General features: G+C 43.3%; 1 protein-coding gene across 1 annotated transcript in view; it reads right to left on the bottom strand.

Annotated features, from left to right (window-relative positions):
* zbtb16a (zinc finger and BTB domain containing 16a) overlaps positions 1–14,910 on the bottom strand; it is a 224,977-nt gene that overhangs the window by 197,762 nt on the left and 12,305 nt on the right. Inside the window, exon 2 of the mRNA XM_067970901.1 lies at positions 13,286–14,583. Coding sequence (XP_067827002.1) covers positions 13,286–14,496 — 1,211 coding nt within the window. The 5' untranslated portion in view covers positions 14,497–14,583. The remainder of the gene's footprint in view (positions 1–13,285; positions 14,584–14,910) is intronic.

The raw sequence follows: 14,910 nt of genomic DNA, 5'->3' as shown, positions 1-14,910 counted from the left end.
CATTTCCATTGATTTATGTTACCTCTGTAGATGACCACTCATCATGTTGAACAGGTTGGGGTGAGTGAACTTTGTTTGTCCCAATTCAAAAACACGCTTTTTTGAAAAATGAAAACATTCAGCAGAAATTACAATTCCAGATGTGGTGAATTTGGGGATGAACACAATCCAAATTATGGAAGATTGAGCTCAAACTTAAAAGACAGAATAACTTCTAGTCGTAGGGAACAAGCTGGTCCTTCTCAAAAGAGTGACAAAACACTCTACAGCATGCTGTGTTAGCAGTAAACAGCTCTGAATGAGCCAAAATAAATAGTGAGCAGGAATGTTTCCACTCAAAAAAAAGAGGTTCAGATCACTGCAAAAAAATGAAAAAGCTTGTGCAGCAAGAAAAAAATTGTTACACATTCACTTCCTCTCTCAATTTCATCTCCGCCTCACATATTTTTGGGAATGCATCATTCTCAAATAAATCTTCAATAATATTCCTAGATTCCCCTTTTTCAGGTAACCGTGAGTCATGCACTCTATCCCAGTGGCCAAGCCACTGCCAATTCTGCTCGAATATTTTGCCAAAATCATTGCTCCTCTGAAATTTCCTTTCCTGTTCCTCCTCAGCGTCAGCTAAAAATGTCCCACATGCTCTTCCTAATCAGTTCACCCTCAAGTGCTGAAAGCAAGACTCATCGCACCGTTTCCTACTTAACTCATTCTTTCCCAGAATCTCAAAACAGTTTAACTCTCTACATCGCTAAGTATTCCTTTCCTCTTTTAACCTACAGGAACGTAGGAACTGGAGTAGGCCATTTAGCCCCTCGAGCCTGCTCTGCCATTCAATTAGATCGTGGCTGATCTGTACCTCAACCCCACTTACTGGCCTGAGCTCCATATCCCTTGATACCCTCGCCTAACAAAAATTTATTGATCTCAGTCTTGAAAGCTCCAATTGTCCCCCAGCATCCACAGCCTTTTGGGGGAAAGAGAGGTCCAGATTTTGACTATCCAGTGTGTGAAAAAGTGCTTCCTGATTTCCCACCTAATGACCTAGCTCTGATTTTAAGATTAAGTCTCCTTGTTTTTGATTCCCCCACCAGAGGAAATAGTGTCTCTGTACCTACCCTATTGAATGCTTTAAACACCTCAATCCAATCACTCCTCAATCTTCTATATTGAAGTGAAAATTGACTTAAAACCCAAGCTTGGTGGCACCTAATCAATACATATTAATTAACCTCCTCTTCTCACCTACCTTTTCCAGCCTTCTTGTTGTCCTGCACTGTGGGGCATCCTGAGACATAAGGCACTTTACAATTGCAAGTTCTTCCTCTTTCCCCACCCCCCCACCCAACGGGCCTTGGCTCGTTTCTTGGGTTTCTTCATCTTGAAAAATAAAACACAGACCACTAGGAGAGGAACAACACAACGTAAATCCAAGGCAACTCCCACCCAGTCTCTTTCCTAATGGACGACAGCTCCTCTCTGTGAGACAGTGCGGCCAGGATCAGGCATCTACCTGCCGAGGGGGGTCACCAGATAAAACCCTTCGCTCAGCAATTCATAACAACGTGAACCAGGGGAGCTTTAACCTGCAGTCACATACCAGAACTGTCCAGCAGCTCTTCAAAAAAAAAGCACACAGCTTCCACTGCTATTCTTCCCTGGCTAATCAGGAGCTCTTACTGGGATTACAAGCCTGCTGATAATTGCTGGCTTTCAGATCTGAGAAACGGTACACACACACACACACACACGTTTTCTATCCCCTCATGTAAGAGAGGAATGTAAATATTGGGTGCACGCCAGAAAAACTAAAATTCAGCGAGAAAAAAAAAACTATAAAAAGCAGGGCTCCGACATACAAACACTACAAGTGGCAATGATTTCACAGTCATTCATTCAGGCAGGGTGTTGTAAGTGGGGCAAAGCACTCCACGGGGCTTAGGATAATAGGAAATGAGGAAACGTTGCTAAAATCTTTGAAAAGATAAGACGTGCAGAACTGCGCAATTTTAACTCATTAGATTCCAACACTACAATGAATGTCTCCACCTAACATTTATCTCCAAATCTTTACAATATTCAGTTAAGCTGCTTTATAAGCTACAAATCCCACGTGCTACCTCCGACTTTTCCATGTCATAATTCCCGCTCTCCACCCCGATTAAATAGTGACACAGCCCCGGGAACCCCAACTTCCAAAAAGCAGTGTTGCTTCGCAGAAGGAGAAAAAAAATGATCATCGTGGAAAGCATTTATTTATATGCAGCAAGAGGAATAACTTGGGAAGGTAAAATCAACAAATACAGAAAGAAACCTTAACACCACCTCCCTGGATCCCACTGTGAACCAGTCAGAGTTCAGATATCCCAGCTTTACAATCTGCCCTATACAGCAACGTGAGCATTGATTATTTAGGTTTTTTTTGGTAAGAGACTTGTATTTCCAGTGATTTTGGTTTGTAAGGTTCCAACTTTTTAAAAAAATAACATTTACAAAAAACAGTAACCCTATCAGTTTTACTGGTCATGAATCACTTAATGCCACGTCATATTCCTTCCCAGTTTCAGAGAATCCTTTTGGTTATAAATTTGTTAAATGACAACTTGACAGGATTAAACATTTTTGCCTGAATTATACCTGAAGTATTTTTCAGGAATTGTATATCCCGTTGCTGCAAAAAAAGTCTATTTAAAAAGAAAAGTTTTATATTTCAGAAAGTATGCAAGAAATCATATAGCAGTTTATTGGGTATTATTTACTAACAAACAGAAATTCAATGCAAACTACGTTTGCTTTTTTTTTTAAAAAGCATTGATCTGCAAAAAGCACAGGCCACTTTAAGGCACAATATGTAAAAGTTCTCAATGGGACTGGCCAATGAGAGAGGAAAGGAAACCTTCACAGAATATAGGCTAATGGAGGTTGCCAAGCAGGAGTCATCATCTAGTGACATCACTGGATGAATGATGCAACTGCTTGGTGATGTCACAAAGCACAGATTATACTAGGAATTTGGGAACAGGAGTTGGCCATTCAGCCCCTCGAGCCATTCAATTAGATCATGGCCAATCTGTACCTCAACTCCACATCCCTTGGAACACGCTCCAAAATGGATGGAATAATATTCTGTGTACATTAGCTCAAAAGGGTATAATAAAATATTTATGGAAATTTTCAGGCTATAAATGATGGACTCTAGGGTCAAATTAATGCTTTTGTACATCCCCTTCAACCCTTTGTTTCAGCAACGTAACATGCATTAGTTAGCAGATTACTCATTACACATTAATATTACAATACCAGATAAAGAAGCATTTTTTTTTAATCCTGAAGACAAATTTACAAAAAAAGGCAAAGTTCACCCTGCGACAGGAGAGAAAGCTAAAGAGAAAACTCAATGAAACAGAAGACATGCAGGTTGCCATTTCCACACCTTGACCATATTAAGGGCAGCATTATAGGAGGAAAGGTCACCTGTCTGCCCTATCGGACAGAGAGTGGTGCATTTTCGGAGAGAGGATGGAAATACAGACAGCAAAAGGGAATAAAATTGAACATTCTTGACTTTTCAAAATACATATACTCGGGAACTAATAAAGACAGCATTTGGAGTTATGCCTGCTGTAATTTCTGGTCTGGTAAGATTGCAGAAGATAACGTACTTGCAACTACTGCAAGATGCCATAGCAGTACTGAGGAGGCAAAACAGGAAAACTGAGAAAAAAAGTTTGATTCACAAGAAGCTAAACAAATACGAAAACACATTAACATTTCAAGAGTTGAGGACAGCCAAAAGTTAGGAAAGAAAAGTTAAGTTACGTCTCATGTAATCTTTAGTTATTCCTTTTGGGCTGAGCACAAAGTTATTCCAGGAACTTTGGCTGAGTTATTACGTGATTAGCTCAGTCTGAATTAATTTGTGTTCTAGCACTAACCTGGAAAACAGTTTTGAAAAGAATGACACAGTCCAGGACTGCCCAGAATGAATAGAATAACCAAATTTACACAGGAAGCTAGCACTTACCAGACCCTTCATTCTAACACACATAACCCTGTGTTATATCTGGAAGCAATTACATAAAGTTAAACATGATCTACCTTCAATCTGCCTTCCACTAAAATTAAGTCCAAAGAAATATTTTAAACATTTGTAAAAGGAGATGACATGGTCTGTGCAGACTGCCTGGCTAAGTTTACTAATTTGCCACTCAAAAACAATTCCACATGCAAGATTCTACATAACTGCCTGAAATATTTTTTTTTAAAAAAAAGATAATTCAGGAGGTATTATGACAGATAGGAAGTATCTGAAAATGATTTTCTCTTTTGCGAGTCACATGAAGCAGTTGGTCAATTTCATCGTTATGTAAAAATTGCCAAACTCAAAGACAATCTGACAGTAAAAATTTAAAGTGTCCAAACTTTAAAGTTTTTCTCATTTGTTTAAATGATTTTGATTATTTTATCCTCTAAAGATATAATTCCTTCTGGTCAGTCAAAACCTTGTGATTCATTAATCCAGCTTACTTAAATGCCCACTAATTCAGATTCATTTAAAAACAAATTATAATTTTCCATTTTAAAAATTGCAGCTATTTTATTCAGCAATATGGCCAATTCTGAAGATTCAGTGCTTTTTTTTTTAAACATACATAAGTTTATTTTGCAGTCCAGCTATTAAATCACCACTAAATCCTACTTATGCATCAAGATTCTCTTTCAAAAGTACATCGGATTGACACCGAGCCAAACAAATGCTTAAGCATTTAACTTAAAGTTTCAAATAAACAAGTTTAGGAGAGTTTCAATACCTTACTATAGCACACAAGGATTATAATCTACACACACTGAAAACCCCAGACAAAATACGTTGAAAGACAGACAAACTAGAGAAGCACAAGTCAGCAGAAAAGAGCATTAAATTATATCTCAGACTGCAGACTTGGAGAATCACAAAACCCACTGAAAGTTTTTTTTTCTGAAATAAACTAAAGTGATACGAGAGAGAAGCAGGTCATTTTAAGTTAACCCGCTCGGTGGGAAACTGAAATGATCAGATCTTATCAAATGGCGGAGCAGGCACGAGGGGCTGAATGGCCTACTCCTGTTCCTATGTTCCTATGTAGATCGACCACCCTATTTTACTTTCCATCAACTTTTTGGGGCTTATAACAGACGGGGCGTATAACGGGCGGCCGATCTGATTGCGCCAGTTTCACACGGGGTTAGGTCATAATTACCCAACATCAGCAATTTCAAAAACCCATCCAAACCCAAAATCAAGGCCAAAATTCATCCTCCCCAAAATCAAGTTACCCAAATCATCCCCATTGCGACTCAGGGCCCAATATTACGAACTAGAGAAATCAGACAAGTCTTGAAAATAATTCAGCAACTCTTCACTGAAATGGTTCATTATACACTACATGGTACGCCAATATTTTTATGCTAATTTACAATCAGATTATGCTGGCAGTGAGATGTTGAATATTTGTGTCATTGAAAACGACCTAATAGTTTAAGGAAATAACAGAAAATGCTCAATATACACAGCAGGCTCACCAACATCTGGAAAGATGGAGGTTGCAATAAAAGACTTGCATTTATAGAGCTCCTTATCACATCTGTCAAACACCCCAAAACATTTCACATACAATGAACTACTTTTGACGTACAGTCACTTTTGACACGCAGGCAAAGGTGGCAGCCATTTTGTGCACAGCAAGATCCTAACGACAGTAATGAGACGAATGACCAGTTAATGAGTTTCCTCTTTTAACCAATTCCGTGGAATGTGGGAGATAAACGTCTGATGAAGGGTTGCCACCCAAACAAACAGTTAACCTGCGATTTTTCTTTTCGGGTGCTGATGACCTTGGGCTGAATTTCATAGAATTTTACAGCACAGAAACAGGCCATTCACCCCCTCTTAGCTTAACATATACTTCTATTCCTTTATCCCTCATGTACTTATCTAGCTTCCCCTTAAATGCATCTATGCTAATCGCCTTAACCACTCCATGTGGTAGCGAGTTCCACAGTCTCACCATATTTCCAGCATTTTTTGCTTTATATTTCATATTTACAATATTTTCTTTTTATCTTAACAATTTACTGAGGCCATTTGTCTACTAAAGGTAATGTCTTACACAGTGAAGGAGATCTGCTGAATTTTAAAAAAACTGATATACAAAATGGCCGGACAGAACCTCTCCGACGGCTCAATGGACTTATCAAGAGATGTTTTCGGGTAGGAGGAGAAGGTGGCCTCCATCGCCAGCACTCGCAGCCTTAACTGGCCCATTGCCCCGTGTGGATCCACACCCCAGCACGAGTCACCAACGTTTTGGGGGGGGGGTTGGAGAAAAGAGAGAAAGAATGTAAAAGCCACACAGAGGGAGATCTGCAATAACAATCCCCTCCCTCACCCCGAACTACAGTTCAATCTTTAAAAAGTTATTTAAAAATCAAATTAGATGCACTACTATAGTCTTAAATTATCCATCGTGTAAAAAAAATAAACAACTCGTGTTCCTCATAGGGGGAATAAGTCAGAAGCCGTAAGCTTACTTCTTTCCAAAGGAATGTCAATCTGTAGACTTTTTGTTAACCTCGGGACTGAGACGAGAACCAGAGTTTACAGAAATCCCCAGTGTGTTGACAGAGGTCTTCCCAGTGAGCAAGGGTTACACGAGCAGGTCAAGATCTTGTGCCTAACTGCAGCACTCATTTCCTGAGCAGTCCAGGATCTTCCAGCAATAAAGCTAATGGGACTTCCTAGCACGGCACGTTCGGACTGACAAAGCTGTCTGTCACTGGCCATGCAGAAGGGAAATGCTGGTTTCGATTATGAGGTTACATTACCAGGTGCCACTAATAAGCTCAACAGTGAAAGGGAAGGGGATTGGGTGGGGGGGGAAAAGGGATTGGGTTAAGGGGGTTCCTCCGAGGAACATCGCTTGAAATCTGGAAATTATCAGCAGCAGAGATTGCATGAGCTGAATGGGATACATAGTTCTCATAAGACATCAATATCTTCTGTCAAGTGCTGGTGCATTTTAATTTGTAGTTCTGCAACAGCATTGACTACTGTATTGAAGGCACTGACAAAGCAGGACAAGAGTAGAATCATATAGCACAGAAGGAGGCCATTCAGCCCTTCGTGCCTGTTCCAGCTCTTTGAAAGAGCTATCCAATTACTCCCACTCCTTCCCCGTAGCCCTGCAACTTTTTCCTTTTTAAGAATTGATCCAATTCCCTTTTGCAAGTTACAAATGAATCGGCTTTCAGGCAATGCATTCCAGATCGTAACAAATTAGGTTTTTTTTACAAAAAGGCATACTGGATCCTCTAGACAGCAAGTTCTGATTTTCCCCTGTGCCAGTAAGGGTCAATTACCAACTCTCTTCCCCCTCAAGAGTGATTTTTCTTTTTAAAAAAACAAAAACCTCAGCTACATTAAAACATTTCGCACTGATGCACTCATTTAGGTTTCACAGCAGAGTGCAACGCATGGTATATCTCGCGTGCAAAGTCACTCAGGCTTAGGTGAGCAGTGAGATACCATTTCAAGGGAGTACGCACACCAGTATAACTGCACCCAGTGCAAAATGTACTTCAAAAAAATTTCAAGATAGCCCAACTAAATGAGAACTTTTTAAATTTGTTAGTGGACAGCAGTTTGGCCCTTCAGCTTTTTAATACTAAAGTTTAGCCAGCATTTGAGCGCTGGCGAGAACCTTGTGCAGAGAGCTACTGAGGAGTCGCCAGTATAACTCAGGTCTTCATGCCACACGTCACTAACAGGTACCTACAGCATAAGTGGATGAGAGATTTATCCAAAGTGCGTTCCCAATGGTTTAAACCCAATAAACGTGGCACCTAATTTACCAACAAATATCAAATAAATAATATTTATTTCCGTCTTTATTGTAAGTGCTGATTAGTCAAATGGTTTACATAAGAACATGAGAAATAGGAGCAGGGGTAGGCCATACGGCCCCTCGAACCTACTGCGCCATTCGATAAGATCATGGCTGATCTTCGACCTCAACTCCACTTTCCCGCCTGATCCCCGGTTTTAAAGTAAAGAGTTCTGATATCAGGATTTCAATTTTAAAGTTCAACATTTACGTAATGCAGAACACAGGGCAAGGAAAATAAAAAAGTTCTCCTGAGTCGGAATCAGGTCTTATACCTGGGAATAAAGTTACACATCTTATTACCTAAAAGAAAGCTACCCCTACCGATCAACAGAAATCCAACTTAAAAGGGGTGGTATCTTTATGAGAAAATGTTCAGCAAACATTTCTGTTTGGAGGATGGAGAATGGAAAGTCATCATTTTCATAAAGGCAGCATCTCACACACAAGGAACATAATGGTGGCCTTCAATACAATTTACACCGCAGTGCTGTGCCATTTAGAAATAAATGGAAAAAGTTGGCCAACCGGTTTCATGTGAATACATTGCTTAAAGTATCAAGGCAGAACTTTTCAGCTCCATAACAGGTGATGGGATAAGGCCATCCAGAGACTGGACATTATTTTGGAGCAATGAAGAGAGAGTCAATATAAAATTTCACCTGTACCAAGTATGAAGCAGCTAATTTCATCAATAATTAGCCCATTTGCCCAATTTAAGTTCAAAACCAATTTGTTGGATTCCCTATTAAACTGTGCTTCAAATTGATTATATTATCGCGAAAGAGCCCTTATTAACAAACACAACTGTGACATCAACCCTGAAGCACTCTGGATTAATGCACACATTTCTAAATGTCCGTCCCGCTCCCTTGCATGGTCATCCTTGGTGCCTCATCTTGGTAACACAAAAAAAGAGTAAATAATAGTGGAACAAAGACACTTTGTCAGAAAAAAAGCAGAGTGCCAGTTAAACAAGATGCTGATCTACAAGGAAAGCAATGCTGAAACTGGACTTCTACAAACTAGCATGGATCCTAGTTCATCACCAACCCAATCTTCCTGCCCTTCAACCCCCAGCCAACCTGAATTAGAAACAGAAATGCTTGTCGAGCTTAACTTGAAAGACACACTCTTTTATGGATGTGGGGAAAGAGCATATTCCACCTCCAACCTTTCCACTTCCTCAGTCCCAAGAGAGGAAACAGGTGCCCAACTTCTAGGCTTCAATCATGTTGCTTCAGCTAGCTGGCAGGTGCTGTACCAGGTGATATGGAAGAGAAAAGCCACCCACGTTACCCACTGATCGCATGGAGAAACATCTCACAGTCTCCAACAATGAGTTGAGAAGAACTTACATAGGCAGTCGTGGGGGAGGGGTAAAAGCCCACATCCTACTTGTCTGTGGTGCGATACGGTGACACGCTCTGCCAAGAGGCAGCCCAGGGTTTCAACCCTTTCTCGTATCTGTGCTGCACACATCACATTACTACTTGCTTGCTTAGCCAGGTGACAGGTGAAGGAAAACACCTGAAGCCTATCTCTGTTGGACCAGCAGTTGGGTTATTCTCAAACTCTGTTTAAACTTACTCAGAGCATAAAGCCAGACTTCCGTCCCACCTTTTGGGTAGAAACATGATGTTCAATGTTAGTGCTGAGGAAAGAGAACACTTTCCATTTCAGGCAGAGTTAAACCCAGTCGCCTCTGCTCCAACAACGGATCTTGGCCCCCAGCCTAGCGTCCCCTACTGCAAAGGTCCAACAAAGTGGAAGCGTCACACTAGTGCAGATGGGGGCACTCTCCTGAGGTTGGGACTGGCTCAGAGCGAGGGGTTTCAGTGCTGGGCAATGGTAAACTGCCGAAATGCATCCATCACAAAAATAAATATATAGACAAAGCCTCTGGTCTGGAGCCAATCGGCAATATATCCATTAGAATTTTTCACTCAACAGGCCCTTACTCCAAAAGAGAAATTTGCTATTGGACATATATGGTTGGGGCAGGAAGGAAGTAAAGGGAATCTGTGATGCCTCCCTCCCTAATTCTCTCCCCCTCCCCAAAGAAACAGCCCTCCCTCAGCTAGTATTAGTCAGCCAGAACCACGACTAATATTTTGAATATTCTAACATACAATCCATTCCAAAAATATCCAAAATCGGTGCCACTTCCTAGTCCTAGATCAACTCTTAATTCATCACTTTATTTTGTTCCCATCCTTAGGGACAGGCCTGTACCCACCAGTGCTACACAGCGACAGGCCTGTACCCACCAGTGCTACACAGCGACAGGCCTGTACCCACCAGTGCTACACAGCGACAGGCCTGTACCCACCAGTGCTACACAGCGACAGGCCTGTACCCACCAGTGCTACACAGCGACAGGCCTGTACCCACCAGTGCTACACAGCGACAGGCCTGTACCCACCAGTGCTACACAGCGACAGGCCTGTACCCACCAGTGCTACACAGCGACAGGCCTGTACCCACCAGTGCTACACAGCGACAGGCCTGTACCCACCAGTGCTACACAGCGACAGGCCTGTACCCACCAGTGCTACACAGCGACAGGCCTGTACCCACCAGTGCTACACAGCGACAGGCCTGTACCCACCAGTGCTACACAGCGACAGGCCTGTACCCACCAGTGCTACACAGCGACAGGCCTGTACCCACCAGTGCTACACAGCGACAGGCCTGTACCCACCAGTGCTACACAGCGACAGGCCTGTACCCACCAGTGCTACACAGCGACAGGCCTGTACCCACCAGTGCTACACAGCGACAGGCCTGTACCCACCAGTGCTACACAGCGACAGGCCTGTACCCACCAGTGCTACACAGCGACAGGCCTGTACCCACCAGTGCTACACAGCGACAGGCCTGTACCCACCAGTGCTACACAGCGACAGGCCTGTACCCACCAGTGCTACACAGCGACAGGCCTGTACCCACCAGTGCTACACAGCGACAGGCCTGTACCCACCAGTGCTACACAGCGACAGGCCTGTACCCACCAGTGCTACACAGCGACAGGCCTGTACCCACCAGTGCTACACAGCGACAGGCCTGTACCCACCAGTGCTACACAGCGACAGGCCTGTACCCACCAGTGCTACACAGCGACAGGCCTGTACCCACCAGTGCTACACAGCGACAGGCCTGTACCCACCAGTGCTACACAGCGACAGGCCTGTACCCACCAGTGCTACACAGCGACAGGCCTGTACCCACCAGTGCTACACAGCGACAGGCCTGTACCCACCAGTGCTATACAGCGACAGGCCTGTACCCACCAGTGCTATACAGCGACAGGCCTGTACCCACCAGTGCTACACAGCGACAGGCCTGTACCCACCAGTGCTACACAGCGGCAGGCCTGTACCCCAGTGCTACACAGGGGCAGGCCTGTACCCCAGTGCTACACAGGGACAGGCCTGTACCCCAGTGCTACACAGGGACAGGCCTGTACCCACCAGTATGGCTCAAAATGGTATCTCCAAATACAAACCAGGTTTGGGTGGACACAATCTGTGACTGCCCTGTGGGATGCTTTTCACAGTTCAAATGGATACAGTATCAAAATTTCACCCCCCACCCCCCATCCTTACACTTTATTGAAATCCTAGTGACAACATTGCATGTCCTTTTATTGCACCATATGGGAGAGATTTTAAATCAAACAATAAAATTGAACAGCACCAGATGAGGAAAAGCCATTCCTTCCAAATGCAAAATTAATTTGTCCCAGGAATTGCAGTAGTTAGTTTGAACAGCAATGCAACATTCTGCTGATAGCAACACAAAACCAGCATCCTGCAATATACCCTCTCTTTCTATAGACAACAGCCCTTCCAAAATATTAAAATTAAACTAGCGCTTACATTTCGTACTATATTACTGGCTCTCCCGTGGCGTTGCTCAAGGGGAGTTGAGGGACACCCTAGTTTCAAACTCCGTTGGGCCAAGTGGTGATAGGGAATCTCCATCACAGGAAAACCCATTGGCAGATCTAACTTAAAAGTAGGATAATTATGGATGAGGGAAGACAGTGCAGCCCATGTTGGCTTCTGGATAGATAAACTCTACAATCCCCCATTTCAGCATCCAATTGCTTCTTAAATACATACAAGATTTTCACCTTCAACCAACCCTACTAGAACTTCATTCCAAGCGTGGATCACTCTCTGCGTAAAGAATCTCCTAATATAAGTCCAAAAGTTACCGTTTGCTCGTTTGAACCCATGTCCTGCTCCCACAATTTAATAAGTAATTTTCCATAAATTACCTTTTCCACACCATTTACCTCTACAAGATCACCTCTCAGATGCCTCCTCTCAAGGTTGAAAAGCCCAAGTCTCTCATAGTCTTTCCTCTTAACTCCTCAGATACTCGACAATAGGAAATCAGCCTCGTGACTCTTCTCTGCACTGCCTCTGCCACTTTAATCTCTCCCTTGTTGCTCAGCGAACACAACGTGTGACCTGACCAGAGCCCAGTACAGTTTGATAACCACATCCTCGGACTTGTAATCTACTGATTTGTCTATGCAGTTCAACATTCTATTGGCTTTGTCGATCGCTGCTCTGCGTTGGTTGGACACGTCGAGCGTCAAGTCTACGAAGACTCCTAGGTCTAGTTCCACTTCATCAACACCATTCAAGAGGTTTGCATGTGGCTTATTTTTCCATCTTATGGACAGTACTTTACACTTGTCCACATTGAATTTCATCTTTCAGTAATCTGCCGCCACATCATGCCTAACACCAATGAGATCCATACAAGTGTCTCCCATTAAAAGTGAAGATAACATTAATTTTTTTTTAATAAAAAGTTGGTTCACCCAAGCTTCCACTGGTTGGGGGATGGTACCAAGAGGGCACAAACTTTTAAAAGTAATCGCAAAAAGAATTAAAGGGGAAGTAGAAAATGTTTTTTTAAGAAAAACCACAGAAGGTGGTTAGATTGTGGAATTCTCTGCTACGAACAGTGTTGAAGTGGAACCCATAAATTCTTTTTAAAAAGGGGAATTAAATAGCAGATTGAAAAACAGGAAAATTAAAGGGTATGGGCAGTGAGCTGGAAAATGGGACCAGACGGCTTGTGGAGAAAAATACCAGGACAGACTTGATGGGACAAATGGCCTGTTTGTACTTTTTTTTTTTTAAAAACCTCTAATATTCCATAATAATCAGCGTCTCATATTTTTTCAGCTTCCCCGCTTCTAACCTCTTATCAGCTCCCTGTGCACAACACCCGAACGCAACATCCAATAATATGAAGAGCTGTAGCACAGCTATTGGGTGCGCTGTGCCACTGGATAAACAACCCCACTTTCGTCAAAGATGATGAAGAAATGTCCTTACCTGTGCTGTTCAATAGCTTCATTGTCTGATAATTCCATGCCGCATACGTTGCACCTCTCGCTAGCAGATCTGTTCTCTGTCTTCATGCCCGCGGCAAGCTCGCCCAACTTGTTGAAAAGCTCCCTCTGAATGAAGCCTTGAGGCAGAAGCCCTCCGTAACCGCTGAAGTCCATAGCGACGGAGAGAGTCGGCTGCACGTGGATGGTGGAGGATAAGGAAGTTGGCACCTCTAGCAGGCCGTCAGTTCTGCGGTTGAATGGGACGGGGTACAAGGCAGCGTGTTTCTCACCCTGCACGCTGGAGTTGTTCTCCATCCCCATTTGTACGCCCAGGCCTGCCTCGGGTGGCTGCTCTCCAGAACTCTCCTCACGGACGTAGTGCAGTTCACGGGCGCTGGTGATGACGCTACTTCGGGTTGGCGTGCCAGGGGCATCAGATATCTTCTCACCCCCCGTCGAACCAGATTCGCCCGTCTTAGGACTAGAGGCCTCCTCCACCTGCATCATTTCATGCTTAACCTCTGTTATCATGGGATGCCTGCCACCAGCAGAGAATGCTTCATCTGCTGAAGTTTGTTGTAAAGACCCTTGTATAATTGACTGTCCAATACTCATAAGACTATCTACAGCAGCTTTGGTGGGGCTCATTGCGGAAAGTCCAAATGACGTTGACACAGAGGGGCTTTGTTCTTCCATAGTCCCAGTGGGTAAAGCTTGGTTAGCCACATTAGTGTAACCAGCCTCTTCACCAGAAAGTTGCTTACTAACCAATATATTTTTATTAAACCTGGCCTTCTCTCCATCCTCATCTTCAGTGACTGTCATATCTGTATCATTTTCATCCGTTGCCTGAATAGTCTCGAGTATCTTCAGACACTGTTCCTCCAAGTACTCGATCTCCAGTATCTCTGCTGCATACAGCAGATCATCCAAGTCTTCGACTTTTGCTTGGAGCGTGGCTGTGTAAGCGTACTCGAGGATCTGCTGGAAAGTCTTTGGTGAAAGAAAGTCCAAGGTGTAATGCTGACTGTTGCGAAGAAACAAAATTTCAAACATCTTGCTCGTGCAGGCCAAGACGGTCCTATGAGCGTGGAACTCCTGGCTGTCCACCAGGATCACCACATCGCACAGAGTCCCTAAAAGTCGCATCTGGTTGGCTTTGTGAAGGAGCCCCGAGGGATGGCTGGGGTTCTGAAGCTTTATTATTCCCATTTTTAATCAAATCCACAGATCTGCTGCACACTGGACCAACTCATTAGGCTGTCTGTTACACTGCTTGGAGTGGAGGTGCTCAGTTAGCTGTAGGAACAAAAGACGATAGATATTTTTAATCTCATTTTTCATGTGAACAAAACGTTAAGCACTTAAGTTCTGATATGCATCAACCCCGTCTTCACTGATCTACAGACTCCCCATTCCCCCACATTTAAAATCCTTGCCCTCGTCTTTAAATTCATCCAAGATCCCACCCCATCCTACTGTTTTTGTTTGTTCAGAGAGAAATGTTGGCCAGGGCACCAGGCGAACCCCTTGCTCTTTTTCAAATTGTGCCAAGAGATCTTGAACATTCACCCGAGCAGGCATACAGGGCCTCAGTTCGTTGAAATATAATTAAGCCTACAAATT

The sequence above is a fragment of the Heptranchias perlo genome, chromosome 33 (assembly GCF_035084215.1).
Source record: "Heptranchias perlo isolate sHepPer1 chromosome 33, sHepPer1.hap1, whole genome shotgun sequence".
NCBI lineage: Eukaryota > Metazoa > Chordata > Chondrichthyes > Hexanchiformes > Hexanchidae > Heptranchias > Heptranchias perlo.
The sequence above is the reverse complement of the archived record's forward strand: the minus strand, read 5'-3'. Positions and strand labels throughout refer to the sequence as shown.